A 24,858-nucleotide genomic window follows, 5' to 3' on the forward strand; every position below is an offset into this window, starting at 1 on the left:
TTCACCATGTTGACCAGGATGGTCTCGATCTCTTGACCTTATGATCCACCCGCCTCGGCCTCCCAAAGTGCTGGGATTACAGGCTTGAGCCACCGCGCCCGGCACAACTTCTTATGAATTATTAAAAGAATCCTTTTATAGTCACCAAAGCACTTGTCTTTGCCTTTCTTGATGGCTAGGATTAAGACCATATTCTCCCCCTATGAGACCCATCCCCATGCCTATCACTGGCTAGTTATTGTCACAATTTCGACACTACTAATAGGAAAAATTATTTAAGCACTTCTGAAAGTTGACATCAAATTTACCTGTGGCCAATAGTCATGATTACCCAGTGCAGGGAAAACCTGGAGATTTGGAAAAAGACTCTGGATGGTGGTTGTCATGTTAGTGATCACATTTATAACAATGTCTGTTGAGAGTTCAGGTACAGGCACGTGAGGTGGGCTATCCCTGAAAAAGAGACAGAATTGTAAAGAACAAAATCAGTTTCATAGTTACTAGACTTATGCATGATGCCTTGCTATACCTATCATTGCAGGCTTCCATTTTAAAACAGCAAATTACAGCCAACTGCTCTTCGCCCTACTTCTACCCTACAGAGAATCCTGTAAAAGAAAAATATGTATTAACAAAAATATAATACAAAAAATAAGCTGGAAATCCCAGCCTATTTCACCACTTAACTGAAGATTTATAAGAGGCTAAAAACTGCAATAATTAAAAGCAGATTCCAACTGAACCACAGCCAAAATGCCTGTTTGAAATCCAGTTTGCCAATTACTAGCTGTGTATACTTGGATAAGTTACTTAGATGTTCAGCACCTTCATTTCCTCATCTGTAACATGGGAATAATAATAATACCCATTGTAAAAATTAAAGTTCACAATGTATAAATTAATTAAAACAGTGCCAAACCCAAAGTAAATACTCTATAAGTATTAGACACGGTCGCCGGGCGCAGTGGCTCATGCCCGTATCCTAGCACTTTGGGGGGCCGAGGTGGGTGGATCATCTGAGGTCAGGAGTTCAAGACCAGCCTGGCTATCATGGTGAAACCCCATCTTAAAAAAAAAAAAAAAAAAAAAAAGTATTAGACATAGTCATTATTCCAGGTAAAGAAATATAGGCCTCTTTACTCTATTATGATGATGGGAGCTAGTTAGTTATACTGCCAGAAGATGATGCTTTACAAAATTGTCATGGCAGGTAAACTTCCATTATTGCATTTCGTCTTTGATAATTTAATGAAGACCTAATATCACATTACAACACCTCAAGACATTGATGCAAGTGTGCTGCTTATGGATTCATCCATTAACACTGACATATTTCTAAAGTCTGTATTTAAAAATAAACACTTCTAGAATTGTTTTCACCTCTAATAATGTTGATCAGTTTGACCCAGTGTTTTTTAACTCAAATAACTCTTAAAACCTAATTAATCTTCTATGGAATTCAGCACTCTTAGGAAGCTTAGGACATTGTAAATAAATATTGAGTAATTAATGGTACTTATATAATCACTTACCCTGTCCATATCATGAAAGATGCTTCTTGTCCAGAGGCTTTAATAAAATCAAATGCTGACAAAATAAGTTGATATGGAGAATCACACAGAACATCTCCAAAAGGGCCAGGGTTGGAGGCATTTGCACCTTTAGATGAAGCGCACACTTTTGTGTGGTCATCTGTGATGTGGTAAGTAGGGTCTAAGTGTAAGTCAGTCACATGCCAAAACTGTCCTGTTGATTATGAAAAAAAATGCAGATAAATCTACTTTTTCTCTTTTGGAATTCTCATACAAATATTTATAGTAAGAATAGAAATGGTTGCTCCTCCCTGTGATAAAGGAAAGCCCTGGTAATTTAAATGTTCATATGCCTTGAAGTTAAATACAATCCTTCTCTTTGAGAAGGTAAGCTTCAAAGAACTGTAGGAACAATTTACTACTTAAGTGTGTTAGAACTGATGACTCAGGCTGAGCCTGGCGGCTCACACCTGTAATCCCAGCACTTTAGGAGGCTGAGGCAGGTGGATCATTTGAGGTCAGGAGTTTGAGACCAGCCTGGCCAACATGGTGAAACCCTATCTTTGCCAAAAATATAAAAAATTAGCCGAGTGTGGTGGCGCACACCTGTAATCCAGCTACTCAGGAGGCTGAGGCAGGAGAATTGCTTGAACCCAGGAGGTGTAGGTTGAGATGCTGAGATCATGCCACTGCACTCCAGCCTGGGCGACAGAGCAAGACTTCATCTCAGAAAAAACAACTGATGAGCTCGGTATTCATATCAGCATGATAACCTAACAAAGACTATTTAGCAAAGATAAATTTCCATAATAAATGAAAATATCCTTTAGAGAGATCAATGATAATATCATCTTGTATCTTAATAGCACGTCTCCTATAAGAATATAAGATTTTACAAATTATTTACATTCTTCTTGTAGAAAAATTGACATAGAAATATGATGTCATTTGTTAGGATTACACAGTGAGTAAGCAAACTGCAGAACCAGGAACTATATATCACTGTTACTTTCTTATAAACATTTTCTCTCAACATTAAAGAACATAAATCTTTAATACAAGCTTTAAGCCAAAAATGGGAATTCTCAAAGGTTCTTAAAAGTTATTTAATAGAGGTACATCTTCTATCACATATTCGTATAAAATGTTAATAATATTAAGGGAAACAATTGTTAAAGAAGATGCTTCCATTGGGTTTTTAGAAAGCAGCCAAACCCATCTGACAGCAACCTTACTTGGAAATCATCTTAAGAAAGTTGCCACTGTGCTCCAGCCTGGGCAACAAGACCAAAACTCTGTCTCAAGAAAAAAAAAAGAAAGTTTCTTTTATTGAAGGTAATACTAGAACAAATAATCAGAGTGGTACCTGTCTTTATTAAGTATTTGCTATGTGCCAGGCATGGTGATAAGCAATTTTATTTTTATTTTTTTATTATTTATTTATTTTTTTTTAAGATGGGAGTTTCACCATGATGGCCAGGCTGGTCTTGAACTCCTGACCTCAGGTGATCTACCCACCTCAGCCTCCCAAAGTGCTAGGATTACAGGACTGAGCCACCACGCCCGGCGAAGCAATTTTAATATACTATCTCATTTGATTCTCAAAACTACTCTCTGAACTGGGAATTATGGTTCTCATTTTAGAACTGAAAAACTAATGCTGGGTCCAACAGAAAATGTGTTCAAGTACACACAGCTAATAAATCTGAACTCCCATACTGAAGGGTCTCCAAGTTTGTTTATACATCATTTTACATATATATTCAATGATCTTTATAGCCCATGTTTAAATTGTTTTAATAAAGAGATATTTTTCCGTACTTTTGAGTTTTCAAGTTTACTCTAATTATGACTAATTTATATCAGAAACATATTGGAAGTGACAAAGTAGCATGTACTACACCACAAACAAAGAGCAAACAGGTAGGATGCAAAGTTTAAAGTATATCAATATGATACAACTGAATACAACCCAAAGCTGGGGTAATAAGATGAAAACAGTTGCTATGTTAAGGTGAAAAGGGTGAGATATCTTTTGCTTGTTGTTTCTTCCCAACATAGTTGTCATTATAATTTTATAACACATTTATATTCACAAATGGTAATGGTAAGAAATGGTAAACAAAAGATCCAGAAGAAAGTAGACATAAAACCATCTTTATGATCAATTACTTGGTACTTAGTCACTATTTGAAAACATCTGCCAAAAGCAATTTTATTTTATCCCATAATGCAGAAAATACCTCAATCTTTATTTCCATCTTAGATATACTTTATCCAGCGCAAAAAGTAAAGATGGCAAATAGCTCAGTCACCCCAGAAGATCCTTTTAATGTGAACATGTATTTGTATTATTTAGAGAATGTAAGGGTGTAGTAAATGAACATGAAACAATACAGTGTTGTGGTTAAGAGTGGAGACCATAGTCAGGCTGTTTGGCTTCCAATACAAGCTCCGCCACCTACTAATCTAGCTGTGTACTCTTGGCCTATTTCATTGGTAAAATGGGAATAATAATAGTGCCTACAGTAAGGGTTAAGAGACTCATTAGAAGTAAAGCACTTAGAAGGTGTATGGTACCAAGTAAGTTCAATGGTAGTTTGTTTTGTTTTGTTTTGTTGAACAGATTATTTAAGGTACAATAATTTGCTACGCTTTAATGGTAGTTTTACTGTTATTATTTTTTTAACTTCAAACCCCACTTCCAAGTAATACTTAAAATTCAAGTACTTATTAAATGTGTAGTACAATTTTTTTATGCTTCACATGTATGCGATTATTATTATGCATACTCCATTTTACAGATAAGAAACTGAAGCACCCAGAGATTAAATCCAAGTTACATGTATCATCTGCAAGAGAGCTAAACTATAAATTCAGGAAATCTGACTCCAGAGTCCACATTATCCTTATCCATATACAATTCCTCTATGTTTTCACATTCAAATATATCCAATCTCACTTGCCTCACATGAAAACAGATAATGATGCCTGGCATTCACGCCTACAATCTCAGCACTTTGTGAGGCTGAAGCAGGAGGACTGCTTGAGGTCAGGATTTTGGGAACAGCCACGGCAACATGGTGAAACCACATCTCCACAAAAATTGGCCATGAGTGGTGGCTCACGCCTGTAATCCCAGCACTTTGGGAGGCTGCGGTGGGCAGATCGCCTAAGGTCAGAAGTTCAAGACCAGCCTGCTCAACATGGAGAAACCCCGTCTCTACTAAAAATACAAAATTAGCTGGGCATGGTGGCACATACCTGTAGTCCCAAATACTAGGGAAGGAGGGGCAGGAGAATCGCTTGAACCCAGGAGGAGGAAGTTGCAGTGAGCTGAGATTGCTCCATTGCACTCCAGCGTGGGCAACAAGAGCGAAACTCAGTCTCAAAAAAAAAAATTACAAAAATTAGCCAAAAGTGGTGGTAGGCACCTGTAGTCCCAGCTACTCTGGAGGCTGAGGTGAAAGATTTGTTTGAGTCAGGGAGATTGAGTCTGCAGTGAGCCAAGTTGGGCCACTGCACTCCAGCCTGGGTGACAGAGACCCTGCCTCTGGGGAAAAAAAAAAATGGCCAGCACAGTGGCTCACACCTGTCATCCCAGAACTTTGGGAGGCTGAGATGGGTGGATCACCTAAGGTTGGGAGTTTGAGACCAGCCTGACCAACATGGAGAAACCCCGTCTCTACTAAAAATACATGCCTGTAATCCCAGTTACTTGGGAGGCTGAGGCAAGAGAATCACTTGAACCCGGGAGGCGGAGTTTGCACCAGTGCACTCCAGCCTGGGCAACAAAAACAAAACTCTGTCTCAGAAACAGATGATGATATCTGTGATCCTGTGAAGATGGGGGGAAAACAGACTATAAACATATTCAGTACTTGTTTCAGTAAACCCAAACCTGAAATGCATTAAGAGTACACCCGTCTGATGTAATTTAGTACTTAGATTTATATCTCCAGCATCTAGAATATGCATGACCTATAGTAGCCCTGTTCTGGAAAATCTTTCCTGACAAGAAACCCAAGCGGCACTCAGGGGATTGGAGTGTGATATTGTGCCAGAATTGCTAGCCTTTGCTTTAGTTATTTAGTAATAACTAAAATAAGCAGCCCAGGATAACTAAGATCTGTGTGTAAACAAATGCTTATCTTGACTTCTGTAAACCACTGAAGTAACAAACAGAATGACAAAAGTCCCCTGGCCCTTGGAATGTCTGGAGAGCTCCGCCCTCGTCTCCACCCAGGAGGTGAATTACAGAATCCCCTGGACCTTGGAATGTCCGGAGACCCCCGCCCTCGTCTCCGCCAAGGAGGTAAATCACAGAATCCCCTAGCCCTTGGAATGTCCAAAATCTTTTCATCCCCATCCCCGCTCCTCACCCCCACTTCCAAGGTGGTTTTTCAGGTATAAAAAGTCTTGGCACCCTCCTTTTGATGCCACAGGTTGGAGAGACGTGAGTCCTCTGTGGTCGCCGGCATAATAAATGACCCTGCAATCTGGCATACTTTTGTCTTGGTGCTAACTTTCTACGCTCGGTCCAATACAACAGGAGGAACACATTTTATTACGCCGGCGAGCCCAGAAGGGTTCACACCCAAAAGTCTGGACCCCGGCTAAGAAAAGTGCACAGTTTTTATAGGTAAAGGGGCACAGTTTTTATAGGTAAAGGGGCAAGGGAAGTTAATTCAGGACTTTAGACAACGCAGCAGGTTTTAGACAACGTGGCATTCTTCTTACAGCTTTCCAGTTAGTAAGCAATAAATTGAGGCACAGAAGCAGAAAGAGGCAGTTACTAACCAAAATAGGATCAGTTTTAAAAATACGGACCGTTGCTGACGTGCTGACAAAATCCTGGGCAAAATTTCCACTTCAGCCCTTCAACAAACATTCTTTAATTTTTATATGATGACATTTAGGCAAAGGCAAATTTCAGGATATCCTCAAGATCACATGATGACTCAGTCATGAAAGCTTAACTGGAACCAGCTTCTCCAGACTTCCAGTCTTTCTACTGCATAGCATTGCCAGATAAATTAGGGGATAATAATTTAAATTCACCAAAAGATGTCTTTAAATAGAAGCCAAGAACAGAGCTCTGACAGGTTCTTAACCTGCAACTTATGAATAATGAACATCTGGAAGCCTCATCTCCCTCCCCTAATGAAATTGTATAAAAAATGTGTGCACAAATGTGTTTCTAAGGCCTGGCCTGTGGCAGAGCCCACATCCAATCCATGTTCCCTAGTTCGACGTCCAAAGTTCTTTTTACTACACCACGCTTTCTTGTTCTGCAGACCATCTTTCAAAAGATTTCCAAAAATATGTATGTGTTCAACATATCCAAGCAAACTCTCAAAATTACACCAGAAAATTTTTTAACACAAAGAAAATGTTATAACTTCTCCTAAAGAACCCAATGAACCACAGTTCAGACATAGTTCAGCTCAGCGTGTGCCTTAATTTGAACAGTTTGAACACTCAGCAGTATGAATGGTTGAAGTATGACTGTTGGGATTGGCCAAGACTTAGCTATTGTTACAGGCACATACTCTTATTTAGCTCTTATCTTAGTTTAAAGAGCATACTCTTTATTTAACTCTTAGTTTTAAGTTTCATCTATTAAGCTAGATTACAGTTCATCCACAAGGATTCAAATACAGAAATAAGGAGTCCTTCTCAAGTTGTATTTAGTTTGCTTTAACAGTACCAATACACAAGCAGGTCCCAGCCTACTAAATCTAAAGCACACATGTGAAGCTTCCTAGGACTTTTGTCCTCTGACCACCAAAACCTGACAAAGCAGAAAGCGAAGACTGGGAATTTAAAAGCAAAAACACAAGAAAAGCAGGCAGTAGCCAGGCATGGTGGATGTTGAAAGGAAGTCCAAGCATTTGGAGCTGAGAAGAGGGGGCAGGGGAGTGGTCACATCAAGTGGAAAACATGCAAAACACTGTATCAGGTCTCCATGTGCAAGCCTGGACCCAGAAAGTCTGAAGTCCTCCCTGCCTCGGCTGATCCTCCCCCACACCCAACCTGCTTTCGCCATTATCCCTAAACGTCCAGCAGCGCTTCCCTTGCACAAGCCTCTCACCCCACCCTGCCATCTTAACTGTTTTTATGATAATATGAATACACCTTGCCCCACCCCACCATCTTAACTACTCTTCTGCCTTACCCCACCCGCCATTGTAACTGAACTTATGGTATAGTATACTCCTAGCCTCTATCCCCCACCACAGTAACTGATCTTTTTTTTTTTTTTTTGAGACGGAGTTTCACTCTTGTTACCCAGGCTGGAGTGCAATGGCGCGATCTCGGCTCACCGCAACCTCCGCCTCCTGGGTTCAGGCAATTCTCCTGCCTCAACCTCCTGAGTAACCTCCTGGGATTACAGGCACGCGCCACCATGCCCAGCTAATGTTTTGTATTTTTAGCATGGACGGGGTTTCACCATGTTGGCCAGGATGGTCTCGATCTCTTGACCTCGTGATCCACCCGCCTCGGCCTCCCAAAGTGCTGGGATTACAGGCTTGAGCCACCGCGCCCGGCCCACAGTAACTGATCTTACTCTGCAACACCCCGCCTCCCAAAAAATTGCCCTAACCTATAAAGCCAATTCCCACTGTTATCTGCTTCTCCTGTCCTTTCATATTTGGCCCACTTCCACCCGAGCGAGAAATAAAGCGGCCTTGTCACCCACACAAAGCCTGTTTGGAAGATCTCTTTATTAAATGTGTTTTGGTACTGTTGGACGCTAATAACGCTACAGTAAACAAGGCGAATTGTGAAACTGCTGAGTCACTTCAGACCTTTGAACCCCGTAACTCCAGTAACGTGTCAGACCTTTGACATCCAGAAACCCCTCTTCCTTCCCTTTAGTAGGAGAGGATTCAACCTTGCAGCTTCTTAAAAAAAAAAAAATAGAGGTGAGAAGTGAAGACTCACATAGTACCCAGAAAGTGCCCAATGAGGTGAATTTGCCATTGTGTGGCTTCAAGCAACCTGAGACATTTTATTTCAATACTCTAACCAGTCACATAATTAAAGTAACACAAGCTAAACTGTAATAAAAGCAGAAACCAGTATACATAAATATTTTGGGGCAATTTCTTGTAATGACTGACATTTGACACAGTTGGGAAACTGGATTTACGGTTTTTACAGTTTTTGCTTCTTACCTCAAGAAAGCTGAGTCGAGAGGAATTGGCCTTCAAAGAGAAGATATTTACCCTAGAGCGTTCCTAAGTCCTGAGGAAGCACAGAGGCAGGGAAGAGAGAGGTTTCAGGGGCTACCGAGTCTCAAGGACGACTCTCCCCCAAAAGAAAACAGGACTTCCCCTTCTCTAATTTTGTTTTTCCTCTAACAGTGCAATTATCTTTAAGGGAGTCGAGGAGGTGGGGCACCTTGATTTTTGAAACTGGAGCCTCAGATGGCATTCCCACCAAAATGTATCTATTCTGGACCAAGGAGTCTCAAACTTAGCGGAACGGAATCACGCAGAGGGTTTGGTTAAACAACATTTTGTGGAACCCCAATGCCAGCGTTTCAGATTCGGTAGGTCTGGGAAGGGCTGGAAATTTGCAATGCTAAAAAGTTTAGGTGTCGCTGCTGCTGCCGCCGGCCCAGGGCCACACTTAGAGATCACTACTGTGACAGGCACTGTTTTGTCTTGGGAGTGAAATGGGTCCCGCCCGCAGGGAGCCTAGTGAACATCTGGGTGAAATGGAGTCCCCGGTAGGCTCAGGGGCGAGTCTACACCGAGGGTGCTTTCACTATCTGGCTGGGACAGTGGCAGAAAACGCCACCGACCTCGGTCGCGCAGGACAGAAGATACTCTTGAGTCCCGCTGAAAAGTACATCCGCGAGCTGAGGGGGAAACTGCAGTCCCTTTCCATTCAGGACCGATTTGGGGTCTCTGGAAGTGCTGGACACCCCACTCCCAGCTTCCTTTTCCCTTGAGTCCGCTTTTCCTTCCTGCCCCGAGGAGCAAATCAACTGAAACGCAGGATGTAAACAACAGCCAGGCTGGCGGAATCCGGCCGATGCGCCCTTGGAGCGCCCCCACGGCGCAGGCATTTCCCCCCGCCCAGCCCCGGCTGGACGCCCTCACGCTCTCGTCCCTCGGTCGCCCTCCCGGGCGCCGTAGTCAACGCCGGCCACGTCAGGACCCGGGCTCGCCGGAACCTCTGCCCCCGACGCTCTTTCTGCGGCTCTGCGCAGGCGCCGCCGGTCGGCTCTCTCCGCCCCTGCCCGGAAGAGAAGGGTAGCCGGCAACTCACCTACCGCCAGCGGAGGATTCTTGCGGTCTGCCGGCGCCACTGGCAGCCCGAGGCCGGAGCAGTAGAGCCAAGCAGTCAGCAAGCAGCAGACCAGCGCGTGGAGCAGCGCCATAGAGGGCCGCGGGGCCCACCCGGAGGCTCGGGCTATCCTGCAGCTACAGTCGGACCTTCAGGCCTGACGGTGAGGAGGAGGCAAAGACGGCCGCGGGTATAGACGCCCAGCTGATCACGTGGAAAGGCAGATTTTGCAGCGCGTCAGTTCGCATGACCTTCAGCCGCTGTATGGCGATGTGATCTGTTCTCCTATTTCTTAGCGTCAGTGTCTGGCCTAGGAAGGAGTGTTCTTGCAGAAGTTCAAATTCAGGCTGGTGTATCAGTGGTACGGTTGATGCCAAACACTGACACACAGGTGCTTGGGGATAGAGACAGACTTATTTCATTTGGTCAAAGCCAGAAGGAGGGAGAGCAGCATCCCTCAAATCCCTCTATAAAAAAGGAAAAAGCAGCTCTTCTGGCAAGATGGCGGGAGGAGAAGCTGGAGTGACTCTGGGGCAGCCGCATCTTTCGCGCCAGGATCTCACCACCTTGGATGTTACCAAGTTGACGCCACTTTCACACGAAGTTATCAGCAGACAAGCCACAATTAATATAGGTACAATTGGTCATGTAGCTCATGGGAAATCCACAGTTGTCAAAGCTATTTCTGGAGTTCACACAGTCAGGTTCAAAAATGAACTAGAAAGAAATATTACAATCAAGCTTGGATATGCTAATGCTAAGATTTATAAACTTGATGACCCAAGTTGCCCTCGGCCAGAATGTTATAGATCTTGTGGGAGCAGTACACCTGATGAGTTTCCTACAGACATTCCGGGGACCAAAGGGAACTTCAAATTAGTCAGACATGTTTCCTTTGTTGACTGTCCTGGCCACGATATTTTGATGGCTACTATGCTGAATGGTGCAGCAGTGATGGATGCAGCTCTTCTGCTGATAGCTGGTAATGAATCTTGCCCTCAGCCTCAGACATCTGAACACCTAGCTGCTATAGAGATCATGAAACTGAAGCATATTTTGATTCTACAAAATAAAATTGATTTGGTAAAAGAAAGTCAGGCTAAAGAACAATACGAACAGATCCTTGCTTTTGTCCAAGGTACAGTAGCAGAGGGAGCTCCCATTATTCCAATATCGGCTCAGCTGAAATACAATATTGAAGTTGTTTGTGAGTACATAGTAAAGAAAATTCCAGTACCCCCAAGAGACTTTACTTCAGAGCCCCGCCTTATTGTTATTAGATCTTTTGATGTCAACAAACCTGGCTGTGAAGTTGATGACCTTAAGGGGGGTGTAGCTGGTGGTAGTATCCTAAAAGGAGTATTAAAAGTGGGCCAGGAGATAGAAGTAAGACCTGGTATTGTTTCCAAGGATAGTGAAGGAAAACTCATGTGTAAACCAATCTTTTCCAAAATTGTATCGCTTTTTGCGGAGCATAATGATCTGCAATATGCTGCTCCGGGTGGTCTTATTGGAGTTGGAACAAAAATTGACCCCACTTTGTGCCGGGCTGACAGAATGGTGGGGCAGGTACTTGGTGCAGTCGGAGCCTTACCTGAGATATTCACAGAATTGGAAATTTCCTATTTCCTGCTTAGACGGCTTCTAGGTGTACGCACTGAAGGAGACAAGAAGGCAGCAAAGGTGCAAAAGCTGTCTAAGAATGAAGTGCTCATGGTGAACATAGGGTCCCTGTCGACAGGAGGGAGAGTTAGTGCTGTCAAGGCCGATCTGGGTAAAATTGTTTTGACCAATCCAGTGTGCACAGAGGTAGGAGAAAAAATTGCCCTTAGCAGAAGAGTTGAAAAACACTGGCGTTTAATTGGTTGGGGTCAGATAAGAAGAGGAGTGACAATCAAGCCAACAGTAGATGATGACTGATGAATACCAGTTAAATAATAAATTTGGATGGAGTTGGAAGTTGAAATTTCTCTTAACAACCAAGGAATTTATTTTCAAAGCAATATTGGGGAATTTATTTACAATTTGTTACCTTAGTAGATAGCTATAAGTTTATTCTCATTTTTTTGGTTATGAAAACTTAGGGACTACAATTAATATAAAAATTGGCATGATGTTGGACTGAATCTCTATTTTGACAGACTTGAAGACCTTTTCGCTTTTCTTTGGCCTCGTATTTTATGTTGCTTTATCTTTGAAATTTTGCATGAAAAGGAAATTAATGGGTTGAAATAAAATTCTTCTTTAGAGCATGAGTACTTGTTCCCATGGAGAAATTTTTTTCTTCCTTGCTCTTCCTGGCCTGAAACATGGGAAACCAGAGTCAGAAGTTATCTTCCTTTCCCTGTGATGTCTTGAGATTTTTTTTCTGCATTGTTTTATGCCTGAAATCCAATAGTCTTCCTCCATTGGAAAATACTGTTATACCAAATAATTCTAAATGAGTAACAAATATCTTTCCAAGTCTTCATTTTATGTTTTTTCTTATGATCATAATATTATGATCATAACACAGATTGTAATATTACTAATTTTTGGACATTTGAAAAGGGACAGAAGTAAAAGGTGTTAGAAAGCAATAAGTGAATCAAGATGCCCCACAGAGATTCTGATTTAATTGTTCTGTTTTAATTGGCTTGGAGTAGAATTCAGGCATTGATATCTTTAAAAACACTCCCCAGTGTTGAGAAATTTAGAGAGATGAGAAGTAGGTATATTAAATTACAGAATCTTACTGAGTTTTGGTAGTCTGATAATACAGTTTGCTTTGCTTTTCTTAAATTTGCATTGAGATGGGGTTTGAAGCATATTATTGTACTCTTTTGAATGTTGAAGTTGCATTGTAGCAGTTTAGAACCTCTGGCTATGGGTTATCTAAGTTGATGTTTTGAGGACGCGTATTAATGTTATATACGTGGCTGACTTTGAAGGTTGTGTTGTAGCATGAGGAACACAAAACAATTCTACATCAAAAAGAAAAAGGAAAAAAAGGGAGTTTTTATACTGCTAGAGAATGAGAGATGGGGAGTTTCAAAGAATGCAGGGGAAAAGGCTGTTTCTTCAGTCTCAGATAACAACTTGAGCAATCAGATGCGTAGGCATCAGCAGTTGGTCACAAAGCCCTTCAAGGTATTCATTCCTTCCGCACACATTTTTGTGACCCTGAAGTTACTTCTTTGTGCTTGAGAAGGAAGCAGTACATCTGCAGTTTATAATTATATTGTGGAAACAAGGAGAGTTGGGCAAAAAGCCAGTGGTTAAAATGTACCAGCAAGCAGGGGTCCGATCAGAATTTTCATTATTTCAGTCACTAAAAAAGGCTGGGGTGCTGAAATCTCAACAGTCCCGGTTACATTCTTGGACCAACCTTCACTAAGCATGGCCCAGCTTTAATGGGTAGAGCTCCTCAGTAGCGGTGGTGCAGAGAGAGCCCTGAAGTATCATGACTTGAAGGAAACCAGCAAAAGTTCTGGATAGCACAGTGGGTCTCAGTGGATCTCGAATTGTGGTCTCTAGACTGGCAACATCAGCAGGACCTGGGAACTTTAGTTAGAAATGCAAATTCCCAGGCACCACCCCAGACCTGTTGAGTCAGAAATCCGCTGGAGCCCAGCAGTTTCTGTTTTCACCAGGCTTTCAGGTCATTTTAAAGTGATCGTGATGTTTGAGACCCACTGCTCAAAGATACCAGGTTTTTTGTGTGTTTTTTTTGAGCTGAATTAGAACATGTCTTAGAATTGCGTTTTATGCATTCCAGAGATGCATGGAAATCATAAGTAGAGGTGGTTGATTTTACCCTTCCAAGGAATTTTTGGAAGATACTTTTGGCATAGAACTAAGTCTGTACAAAGAAGTAAGCAAAGATAAGTCTGGCAAAGAAGCCGGAATCCCGAAACTGTGCTGGATCCTGTATTCTGTATTTCTTCTGTCACTGTTTATGAGAATGCTGAATGCCTGGAGATGACAAACTAATACTTTAAATTTATAGGGCGTGGAATTCCTTTGCAGAATAAAGTGCTTCCCATAATTACTAACCACATAAAAGACGTTGTAGAGTGTATTTCTTTCCCATCATAGCTTTGTCTTGTATCCCATGTAATTAATGGTAGTGTGTCTCATGAAAAAGGCTTTGAAGTGGGAAGCAAGGTGCTTCCATTTTCTGTTTTGTACACCAAAAATAAAATTTGAAGGCCCCCACAACCATCTGAATGGGTGACCATCTGAATGGACTCCCTCCTCAGCCAGGGCACCTTAAAATTTAACCTGAAAGACTGGCTCAGGCCATGAAAAGGGGGATTGGGGGAGGGGCTGGACATACCTAATTAACATCAACACCGACCTTAAGTCTGATAAGAAACATTTAAGGTCTGTTCTCTCTAAAACCTGCAGCCTGGAGGCTTTATCTGCATGATAAAACCTAGGTCTCACAAACCCCTTATAACCTAGACATCCTTTCTGTTGATAATAACTTTTTCAGTCAACCAATTGACAATCAGGACATGTTTAAATCTACCAGTGAGCTGGAAACACCCACCCCCTGCCAAGCTTCAAGCTGTCCTGCCCTTCCAGATCAAACCAATGTAAAATCTTACATGTACTGATTGCTGCATTATGTCTCCCTAAAATGTATAAAAGCAAGCTGTACCCTGACCACCTTGGGCACATGTCAGGACATCCTAAGGCTGTGTCACTGGCCCATCCTTAACCTTGGCAAAATAAACTCTAAATTGATTGAGACCTGTCTCGGGTACTTTTGGTTTACAGTTTGAAGTCCTGCCAGGGCAGCCCAACTCCTGCTTCAGCTTTTGGATGATTCAAAAGCTTGCAAGAACCAAAGTGCATTCCATTGTTGGACAAGATGGTCCTTGGAGTTTCTCAGTTCACAACCTCTAGAGTATGGGAGAAAATGGAGCCGGAAAAAAATGGTGAGCTGGTGAGAGAAAACAACTGTAAGGATAACGAAACAACTTAGGAGTTTTAGTCCAAACATTTGAAAGCTAGGAAAAGGATAAATTGAAAAAATAGCTATTTTCACTTTTTTCCCCCCCAATTTCAGTATACTTTACTGGAATTAACTGGCTGTGAAATAGTTTTTCAGTAAGCATAAAATAAGGCATACACATTTTGACACTTAAGAGATGTTACAATCCTAAAAAGACAATACAGTATATTAAACTTCGTGGGTAGAAACACCATCCTCCTTTCTACTCCACTTTCTTTTGTTTTTCTTTTTATTTATTTATTTATTTTTTGAAGACAGGATTTCACCATGTTGGTCAGGCTGGTCTTGAACTCCCGACCTCAGGTGATCCGCCTGCCTTGGCCTCCAAAGTGCTTGGATTATAGGCGTGAGCCACCACGCCTGGCTCTTTTGCTTTTCTTAATTCTCACTCTCTAAGAAGCAAAAAACTACAGTGCCACAACATCTCCACAGGTATACCTCAACCATGGGTATATTTTGTAGGTTTCCATGTTCCTCGTGTACATCTATGTCACTGTGAATGTATATATCTAGGTGAGGGAAATCACATGTAAGATAATGGCAGAAGCTTCACAAAACAGTTTAGTTTGTATCATTGCGACCTTTGTATCATTTCAGAAATGTTCTTCCAGGGCCTGTTGGTCAAACTGCATTTGATCTTGGTCATTTTTCCTTTTCTTTAATTATGTTTAGCTATGTTAAGAAACAAAACAAAGATGCCAAGCCAGGAAAGTTTCAACACAGATGGCCATGTGAAATAGAATTTGGTTTGAAGAAAAATGATTTGCAATTACACAGAAAACTTTAGGAAGCAAACATGCTGGGGGCTGGCGGTGACCCTGGGCCTGGGTTCCCGTGACTACCCGGGGGTGGGGGGGGGCCCACCTATTAAAAAAAAAAAAAAAAAAGGGAAGCAAACATGGTAATTATCTTCCCATAAAATGCCTTTGTTCTACCACTGCAGCCCTTGATCTTTCAGACCATTGCATCTTTGTTTCCATTTAGGCTGCCCCAAAACCTTTTCATTCTTCACTCTGTGAGACAGTTGTTATGGAAACTGATGCCAACAGGATGTTATTGGGGTTCATTATAATGAGCTAATGATAAATCCCTATCTTTGGCTTTGTATCTTTAATGACAGAGGCCAGAATCTGGGCTTCTGGTAGAGCATAAGCTGAAATCTCGAGTTAAGCAGCCCTCCACCAGAAGCAGAGATGGTGGCTGTCAGAACAGTTGGAGCCAACACACTGTTCATGTTCGGCTTCATGCTTTTAAAGACAGGTAAACTGAGTGCACTCAGTGGTGTGTGCCAGTAGTCCCAGCTATTCAGGAGGCTGAAGTAGGAGGATTGTTTGAGCTCAGTAGTTTGAGACTAGATTGGGCAAAACAAGACCCCATCGCTTAGGGGAAAAAAATGAAGTTTTCTCGTACTTAAAACTGTAAGTTAATTGAACTTTTTTTTTCTTTTAAGAGAGTCTCTGTCACCTAGGCTGTAGTGCAATGACATGACACAATCTGGGCTCACTGCAACCTCCACCTCCCAGGCTTAAGCGAGTCTCATAGCTTAGCCTCCCGAGTAACTGGGATTTCAGACATGCACCACTACGCCTGGGTAATTTTTCATCATCTTGGCCAGGCAGGTCTTAACTCTTGACCTCTCGTGATCCATTCACCTTGGCATCCCAAAAGGCTGGTGCTGGGATTATAGGCGTGAGCCACCATGCCCGGTCAGTTAATTGAACTTTGAATTAATTTATAGAAACTTACTGAAAACACTGGTTTGATTTAAAATGAATACAGTATTACATATATGTGCTGATATATATTTACCTCCCCAGCCTCCCAAAAGGCTAACAAAGAAAAGGAATGGTCAGGGAGAATAAAATACTGTGTTTTTGTTTCAGAAGAAAAGTTAGCTTAAATATTAATTTTGGAGAGGAAATAAAGAGAAAGATTGCAAGATTTGCAGCTCTCAATATTATTTACTAGTCATGAGAACTTGGACAGGCAAATCTAACCTTCAATTTCCTTATTGGTAAAGTAAAAATAAATAATACCTGCCTTCTTGCTTCACATTGTACAGTTGAGAAAACGAATAAAAAGTATTTTGTAAATGATAAAATATGTAGTAATATTTTTTTGTTTGTACTTCACAAATTCAGACCCTAGCCAGATACGAACAGATATTTAATTTGGTTTGATCAACTCAATCACATTCCCTTTCTTCTCCCCCCAAAACTTTGAGTGTCTTTATGCACACCACTCCATTTGCATTCTCATTGACGTTATCCAACTCAGTTTAGTTGTCTGGAGAAACATCTTTATAATACAGGATAAAATTCACTCCCTTTCTCTATTTGCCTTTCAATAAGAAATGTTGATTATGTGACATTTTGATTATATTTCCCTTTTAATAAGACATTTTGATATACATCATTTTGTTTCTTCAAATATCTGTTTCTTCTAAAGACACCACTTTCATAGCCCAACCCACTATACAAGGCTTCTCTGGGTCCTGGCCAAATAAATTTAATCATCACAGATACTTCATCGAAGACTCAACCAAAACTGTGGCATTTCCATATTTTCTAAGACTATTGCTTATTTTTAAAATTGGTATTTTAAACAAAGCGCTAGCTTTTTCAGCCTTACTTTATGCTGTAAGAGTGACTATTTTATTTAAAATTGTTTAATACAGAATTCTTAGATTAATGATATTAGAAACAACAACAAAATTTCACGTGTAAGATTTTATTCAGATTTGATTTGCATTCCAAAAGAAATTATAAAATGTATTCACTTGTTTATAAAAAAAAGAGGGGGTACAAAATTTTAATTCAAATTATAAAACATGATTCATTTTCAGATTAAAAGTGGGCTAGTTGCTTGGAGTAACAAACTTTTAAATCAGCATTTTCCACCTCCACACCAAGGATAACCTTCTAATTAATGATCAGCTATGCTGTAATAGGATAGCACTGAGACTTGAGTAAACAGCAAAACTGAAGAGCTCTTCTAAGCCCAGACCAGGAACTTTTTTATGCCTTCTCATAGTGACGAACAGCAACCACATCACCAAAAGTAAGGGTCTGCAAGGTTCAAAAGATAATCAAATCTTTTTAACAGGAACATCAGTCATCAAATTTTAAAGATTGTCATATATATGATCTAAGTATTATGCAAAAGAATGACATTTACAAACATTAAACGCTGCATATTCATTTCATATCTTGAAAGGAGACCCTATATTGATGTATAGTTTATGTCTCTGAAATGAGAAGGAAGCAAAAACTGAAATTAGCAATCGAGATTCAGGTTAAAAGAATTTCTGTAGCCTTAAATTATCAAGGTAATTGAGATTAGGTGTGAGAAATGGAGTGTCTACTTTGTTTTCTCAGCTATCTGCTTTAAAAGTGAATGAGTCTTGTATAATAGGTTTACATAACAGTTTTCAATTCATAACATAGATAAATTTTGAACAGTCATTAGAGAATCCAATCGTTTGAGCTGATGGTATTTGGAATGATTTTTTCCAAAATCAAGAGGAAAATGTAAAGGTACAAATGTTCTCCTTGCTTTGGTTGTCATGGTTTAGTCTTTGTGAACCTAGATAGGTGGGTGGATAGGATGTGGAACATCAGCTCTATTAATTACTCTAATGGCAAATCTAACTTGAAGAGTTGCTATAAAACCACATTACAGAACTTAGGGAATTTCAATGCTCATCATGTTCATATGTTGATGTTATGTTCAGGAGTATAGTATATCTATAATATAGATATACTATACTTATATTATTATTATACTATAATAATAGTATAGTCTATTGTTCTTCAATTTTGAACTCAGTCTTGCCTGATCATAGTCATACATGCCACGGTTGCGCTATCTACTTTTCTGTGTTCAGGAAAAAAAAAAAACGGAGGTAAAAGCATAAAGGAGAACTTCAGAGTGAATCTTTTAGAAATGAGTCCTTTCTTTTGTTGATTGTTGCAGAAAAATGTGAGCAAATATCCTTTAACACGAACGGGAAACTGTCCCTCCACTCCCCACCTCCACCTCCACAGAAACATGAATATCTGGATCTAGAACAGCGCTGATTGCAGCAGTCAAGGGGAGAAGGAAACAGGAGTCCCTATTCTTAAACAACAAAATCTTCTCTGCTGTCATCTTAGAAGGAATATGTAAATTCTCACACCCCCCTCCAAAACTGAATGAGCCTACCCACCTACGTCGGTATCATCAACAAGCCATCGCAGATCACACAAAATGTGTCTGAGGAAGGCTTGGTCAAGGTATAATATATTTCTCCTCGTTTATGATACTACTCCGTCATTAGAGAAATTATTTGTTAATTATTTTATATTTGATTAATTTAGGACAAAAAAAGGAAAAAGTCCTGTAAAGATGGAGTCAGAAATGGATCAGAGTGATACAACTGTAGGCCCAAGAACCTCAAGGATTGCCAGGAACCACCCGGGAACTAGGAAGAAGCAAGGGAGGGAGCCTGCGGTAGGAAAGCCACACTAAGGTTACCCTGACTTCAGGTGTCTAGCCTTCAGAACTGAGAAAATACATTTCTGTTGTTTTAAGCTGCCAAGTTTGTGGTATTTTGTTGTGGCAACCTTAGGACACTAATACATCCTCTTTTACAGGTAATTCCTAGTAAGTAAGAAGAGGGTGATTGAAAAAAAATATTTTTCATGGCTACCTAGCATTGAATATACATGTTTAAAAGGCATATTGTGCATCTGAGAAAAAAAACTGGAAAGAAGTAACATCAAAATGGTTCTCTTTGGGGCCTGGGAGCTGTGGCTCATGCCTGTAATCCCAGCACTTTGGGAGGCTAAGGCAGGAGGCAGGAGCATCACTTTGAACTCAAGAGTTGGGGACCAGCCTGGGCGACATGATGAAACTCCGTCTCTACAAAAATATAAAAAAATTAACCCGGTGTTGGTGGCTGGCACCTGTAGTCCCAGCTATGCAGGAGGCTGAGGTTGTAGAATCGCTTGAGCCCAGGAAGCGGAGGTTGCAGTGAGCTGAGATTGCACCCCTGCACTCCAGTCTGGGTGACAGAGAAAGACTTCATCCCAAAGAAAAAAAAACTCTCTGAAGATAAATTAGAGGCGGTTTTAATTTTTTGTTATACTTTTCTGTTATATTCTAAATTATCTGCACTGAACTTGTGTAACTTTATAAACTGAAATATAAACTATTTAAACATCTCTTATTACAGGACCTATAAAGTCATCTGTCTCAGATTCTCATAATAGCAATTATCTTTATATATTTCAGTGATTATGGGCTTTATATTTAAATTTTATTTGATAAACATTCATAGTTATCCTACAAAAAAATCTTTTGACAGCTGGGCGCGGTGGCTCACGCCTGTAATCCTAGCACTTTGGGAGGTCAAGATGGGCAGATCACCTGAGGTCAGGAGTTCAAGACCAGACTGGCCAACATGGTGAAACCCTATCTCTATTAAAAAAAAAAAAAAAAAAAAAAAAAAAAAAAAAAAAAAACCAGAGAGAAAAAAAAGCTTTTTAGGCAAATCAATGGCAACTTTTATTTTTTTTAACTACACAAGAATTTTTCTGTTTCCCTGCAATCAAAATAGTTGAGCTGAAGAAAACAACTAGGATCTTTTTGCTTCTGTTTTACATATAGTTAAAGAACCTTGCTAGTGATGTATTAATAAAGAAGGAAAGAAGGAGGAAGAATGGAAGGGAAGGGGGAGGAAGGAAGAGGGAAGGAAGTGAGAGGGGCAGAGACAGGAGTAAAAAAAAGGAAGAATGGAGAATTGTTATTACTTACCATAACCATTTTGCCATCCTTAATTTCCCTTACAAAATTTGTTTCTTTGCCATCCCATTTCTGTACGTGAACAAGTTTGTCTCCATCCAGGCTAACAACAGACTTACAGTTTCTATCATCTGCAGTGGTTTCATCAAACTCTTCTCCCAGATGGAAACTAATCTCCGTGTTCTTGAATGTGCTGAGAGTCCTGATGACCACTTTGTCTCCTTCCTGACTGATAATTACTGTAGGTTTGGTCACATTTCCCACCTGCCTAGTGGCAAAGCCCACACCTAAAATAGCAAAGAGAACAGTACAGTCTGTAGCAACTTACAAAATAACTCACAAAGCAAGACTCTGCTTTCTGATTTTGGAATACTGGTTCTAAAGTGTAAGTTTCATTAGAGCACGATTAGCCCATTAATCATGTAAAACACTACTGCGATAATAAGGGGGTGCAGAAGAAAAACCAAAACAGAGAAGCTTCACATTCTCCATGGAATAGCAAATGTTCTGTTTCTGAGGGTGGTGGGGCTGGGTAAGAAGGCAAGCAAGAGCTGCATTAAAAATTCATTCAGTGGAAAATGCATAGCCTAGCATCTGATCAGGACAATGCGATCTGTCTTTGTCTCTTGCTGACCTGATCAGTGAAAAATGGAATCTGCAAGTATCTGAAGCAGCACGTTAAGACGAAAACAATTGGTCTCATTGTTACCTACCTAGAGCCTTCATGTACTCATCGAAGTTCTGACTGTCTGTCAGTTTCCAGGTAGCACAGAAAGCCTCCACCATCCTTGCCCCTTCCCCTCTTTAAGACAAGAGCGAGGATCTTCTGGTCTAATTGCCACTGCAGTTCAGAAGACCCTTTACACATCGGCGAGCAGCTCCTGCCTTCTTATTTGGAAAGAGGGTGGGCAAAAATCCAATGATTTGAATTGCAAACACACCCCTCCAGTGTCCCTCTTTCCAAGAGGCTGCCACAGAGGGAGGAGAAGGGAAGGAGCGCTCGAGTGAGGCTCCAATCCCCTTTGTGATTGGCTCAGGCCACTGGGTTAGCGGAGTAGGTCGAGTTCCTCCCAATCCCTACACTACAGCCCTTCTGCCTGAGAAGGCTCTGCAGGGATTCAATGGGGCTGGAGGCAGGGAACGGGAAAATGAGAGGAGGTCTTTCAGGTTCAGTGAGAAAAAACTTGGCAAAGGCAGTCTCAGACTGCAAGGAAAGAAAAAAGATGCACAATGGGGCATTCAGATTGATTTCCGTTAATGGCAAAGCTGGTTACAAATGAGGACCCCCTTAAAGAAAACCACTGAAACGCCAGACTTTGCAGACAAAGGAGGCTGAATAGTGTGTGTTATTTTCTCTCATAGTTACAGGGAGAGCAAAATGCAGGCTAGAGTAAGCCAAACTGAAAAAGAGGAGGGGGAGGAGGTGTAAATGCCTTCCCTAGATATACTGCTTGAAGGCTACTCTGATTGTCAATGAGGAAGCAAACTAATTTGCGTCCCTTCCCAACGCACAAGGAGAGAATGTAAAGATCACATTGTCCTTTCTAAAAATGTGAGAACGAGACTGAGTTGGAAAAGGGACCTAAGAAGAGTATGGTTGGGATTTACTAATGAGAAAAAAAAAAAAAAAAAAAAAAGAATACTCTTTTTCCCCCCTCCTTGAATAGATTACAGAGTCCATGTGGAAAAACTGGACAGATTATTTAGTAAGATTTTCAATTACCTGCACTCTAGGACCGTTTTGATTTCCTGAGGCCACAACTACCTAAAAAAAATCTGTGTATATTGTTCATTTGTTGGGAGTTACTGATGGGGAAGAGCAGGAACTGGAGGAGCAGTGGGAATCAGAAGAGTTTTGGCTTCAGTTTGCCCTAGTTCAGGGTACCCCAAGTATAGCAAATACCTTCAGGGTTCTAAGTACAGTATTTAAAGGAAGTCTCTGAAATTCCCCTTCACCCAAAGAGATTTTTCCTGCCTTACCAGTGCAGACCAGCAATGAAAGCAGCTTACCTGCCTCTCCTGAGGACAGAGTAGGAGAATCCAGCTTGGAATTCCCTGCTCTTCTCTCTCTTCTTTCAGTTAAACTGCAGCCCAGCGCATTTCTACCCAGTCCACACCAAATCCAACAGAGAATGCTCTTAAGGCCTCTTACCCTAACTGTGGGGCTGCATGATTGATTCTTCTTTGGTGTCTCAAAGGTGCTTATTTATCATAAACTGTAGGCTTTCTTCACATCTGCTTTTCTTAAAATTTTCACTTTATTTGTGAATGACACCACCATGCACCCAACTGTACAAGCCAGAGACCTCTGAATCATTTCTAATACTTTACCTCTAAAATCCAACTTGATGTCAAGGCCTCTTTTGCTTTGTTAACAGAACTCTGTAAAATATTTTACAGAGGTTGACTCTGAAGCAATATGAGTAACTGAGGCCCAGGAAAAACACAGACCCAAGAAGCCTTAAGAAAGTGGTCCCGAGGCGGTCAGATTACAGTTTGGTTTTACACATTTTAGGCAAGCAGGAAGTGCAGTCAAAAGCATAAATCAATACATGGAAGGCATACGTTGGTTCAGCTCAAAAAGCCAGGATATCTTGAAAATGGGGGCTTACCGGTTATGGATGGATTCAGAGATTCTTTAATTTGCAGTTGGTTAAAGGAGTAAGGCTCTGTCTAAAACTTGGAGTCCACACAAAGAAATTTTTTTTTTTTTTTTGAGACAGGGTCTTGCTCTGTTCACCCAGGCTGGAGTGCAGTCTTCCTGGCACGATCTCGGCTCACTGCAACCTCCATGCCTCGAGTGATCCTCCCATCTCAGCCCTCTGTGTAGCTGGGACCACAAGCATGTACCAACACAACTGACTAATTTTTTTTTATTTTTAGTAGAGTTAAGGTCTTGCCATGTTGCCCAGGCTGGACATAAAGAAATGTTTTAAATTGACATAAGGATGCTATGTAGCAAGATGAATGGCCTATCTCTTGCCTTCCATTGACTTAGTTCTTGTTGATAGTTTGGTATATTAGTGCCTGAGTCTGCTTTGTCAGTTTTATAATCTCTATTTTAACGTGAATACCTGTCAGTTGTGTCTAAACTCCAAAAGTTCAGAAGCACGTCCGACTTCCCTTCCTTTTATGGCCAGGAATTCACTTTTTAAGGTTTTTTTTGTGGGGAATCCCTTGGCCAAGAGGGGGTCTGCTCAGTATGTGGGAGTGCTTCGGATTTTATTTTCAGTTTACAGCTAAAATTCAGATGACTGTTTCATCTATACAAACTATTTCTCTAGTAAAGATTCTCAAACTGAGTTGTTTTGATTATTTCTATATGTTTCATCTAATAAAACACGTTTAAAGTGGTAGAATGTTTAAGTATTATTCTAAAATATAATAAATCATTTCCTTTTTGTATTCTAAGAACATAAAACTGTTGAGAGAAGGAATTATGTATTAGACATCTTCATCTTAGCCCCTTATAGATCACAAGTGCTGAAATATTTGTCCATATTCATTTATTTCTTCCACTTTCTAAACAATATGAGATGATGCCATATTTATTCGTAGAACATTTATTCCTGTAATTCTGATTTCTTTCCCATTTATTTCTTCCACTATCTAAAGAGTATGAGATGATGACATATTTATTGGTAGAGCATATATTCCTGTAATTCTGATTCCTTTAAACCTTATCAAAAACATGAAAGTCCCACAATTTAGAGGCAGGTTTTTTTGTTGTTGTTGCATATTAATCTTGTAATAGGTAGAAAAGTATACATGTTGCAGTATAGATACCTGTAATAGAAATTTTAGAAAAAGCCAATTGACTATTTTTTAATCAATCATTTATGGATACATAATCGTTGTGGATATTTATCAGATACATATGATGTTTGGATACAAGCTTATATGAGTAATGATTGAATCTGGGTAATGATGATATTTATCACCTTATTCATCATTTCTTTTTGTTGCGAACATTCCAAATCTTCTTTTCTAGCTATTTTGAGAAACGCTATAAATTATTGTTAACCATAGTAAACCTGTTGTGGTATCAAGGGCTAGAACTTATTCATTCCACCTGTGTTTTTGTACCCATTAACCATTCTCTCTTCATCCCACGTTTCTGACTACATTTCCCAGCCTCTTGTAACCACCATTCTGTTCACTACCTTCATGAGATTAACTTTTTTAGCTCCCAGGTATGAGTTAAAACATGCGATAGTTTTCTTTCTCTCCTTGGCTTAT

The 24,858-nt window shown here is 40.6% G+C and overlaps 3 protein-coding genes across 4 annotated transcripts in view; 1 reads left to right on the forward strand and 2 right to left on the reverse strand.

The window, feature by feature from the left end:
- SMPDL3A (sphingomyelin phosphodiesterase acid like 3A) overlaps positions 1-10,106 on the reverse strand; it is a 24,883-nt gene extending 14,777 nt beyond the window's left edge. Inside the window, exons 1-3 of the mRNA XM_017541034.2 lie at positions 9,816-10,106; positions 1,533-1,746; positions 309-453 (exon numbers count right to left, since the gene is read on the reverse strand). Of these exons, the coding sequence (XP_017396523.1) occupies positions 309-453; positions 1,533-1,746; positions 9,816-9,927 (471 nt within the window). The 5' untranslated portion in view covers positions 9,928-10,106. The remainder of the gene's footprint in view (positions 1-308; positions 454-1,532; positions 1,747-9,815) is intronic.
- Positions 10,107-10,301: 195 nt separating this feature from the next.
- LOC108312870 (eukaryotic translation initiation factor 2 subunit 3) lies at positions 10,302-12,825 on the forward strand. The gene has a single exon (XM_017541033.2). The coding sequence runs from the start codon at positions 10,335-10,337 to the stop codon at positions 11,751-11,753; it is 1,419 nt and encodes a 472-aa protein (XP_017396522.1). The 5' UTR covers positions 10,302-10,334; the 3' UTR covers positions 11,754-12,825.
- Positions 12,826-17,549: 4,724 nt separating this feature from the next.
- Positions 17,550-21,718, reverse strand: FABP7 (fatty acid binding protein 7). Of its 2 annotated transcripts, XM_017541036.2 has the most exons (3): positions 21,333-21,718; positions 20,632-20,906; positions 17,550-17,903 (listed from the first exon to the last, which is right to left on the reverse strand). In XM_017541036.2, the coding sequence occupies exons 1-3, from the start codon at positions 21,403-21,405 to the stop codon at positions 17,853-17,855; spliced, it is 399 nt and encodes a 132-aa protein (XP_017396525.1). In that variant the 5' UTR covers positions 21,406-21,718; the 3' UTR covers positions 17,550-17,852. The 2 variants fall into 2 exon arrangements, with proteins under 2 accessions (XP_017396525.1, XP_017396524.1); XM_017541035.2 differs by lacking the exon at positions 17,550-17,903 and having other exon boundaries at positions 20,494-20,906; positions 21,333-21,644.
- Positions 21,719-24,858: the final 3,140 nt, after the last annotated feature.

This window comes from Cebus imitator, unplaced genomic scaffold, assembly GCF_001604975.1.
Source record: "Cebus imitator isolate Cc_AM_T3 unplaced genomic scaffold, Cebus_imitator-1.0 Scaffold130, whole genome shotgun sequence".
Classification (NCBI taxonomy): Eukaryota; Metazoa; Chordata; class Mammalia; order Primates; family Cebidae; genus Cebus; species Cebus imitator.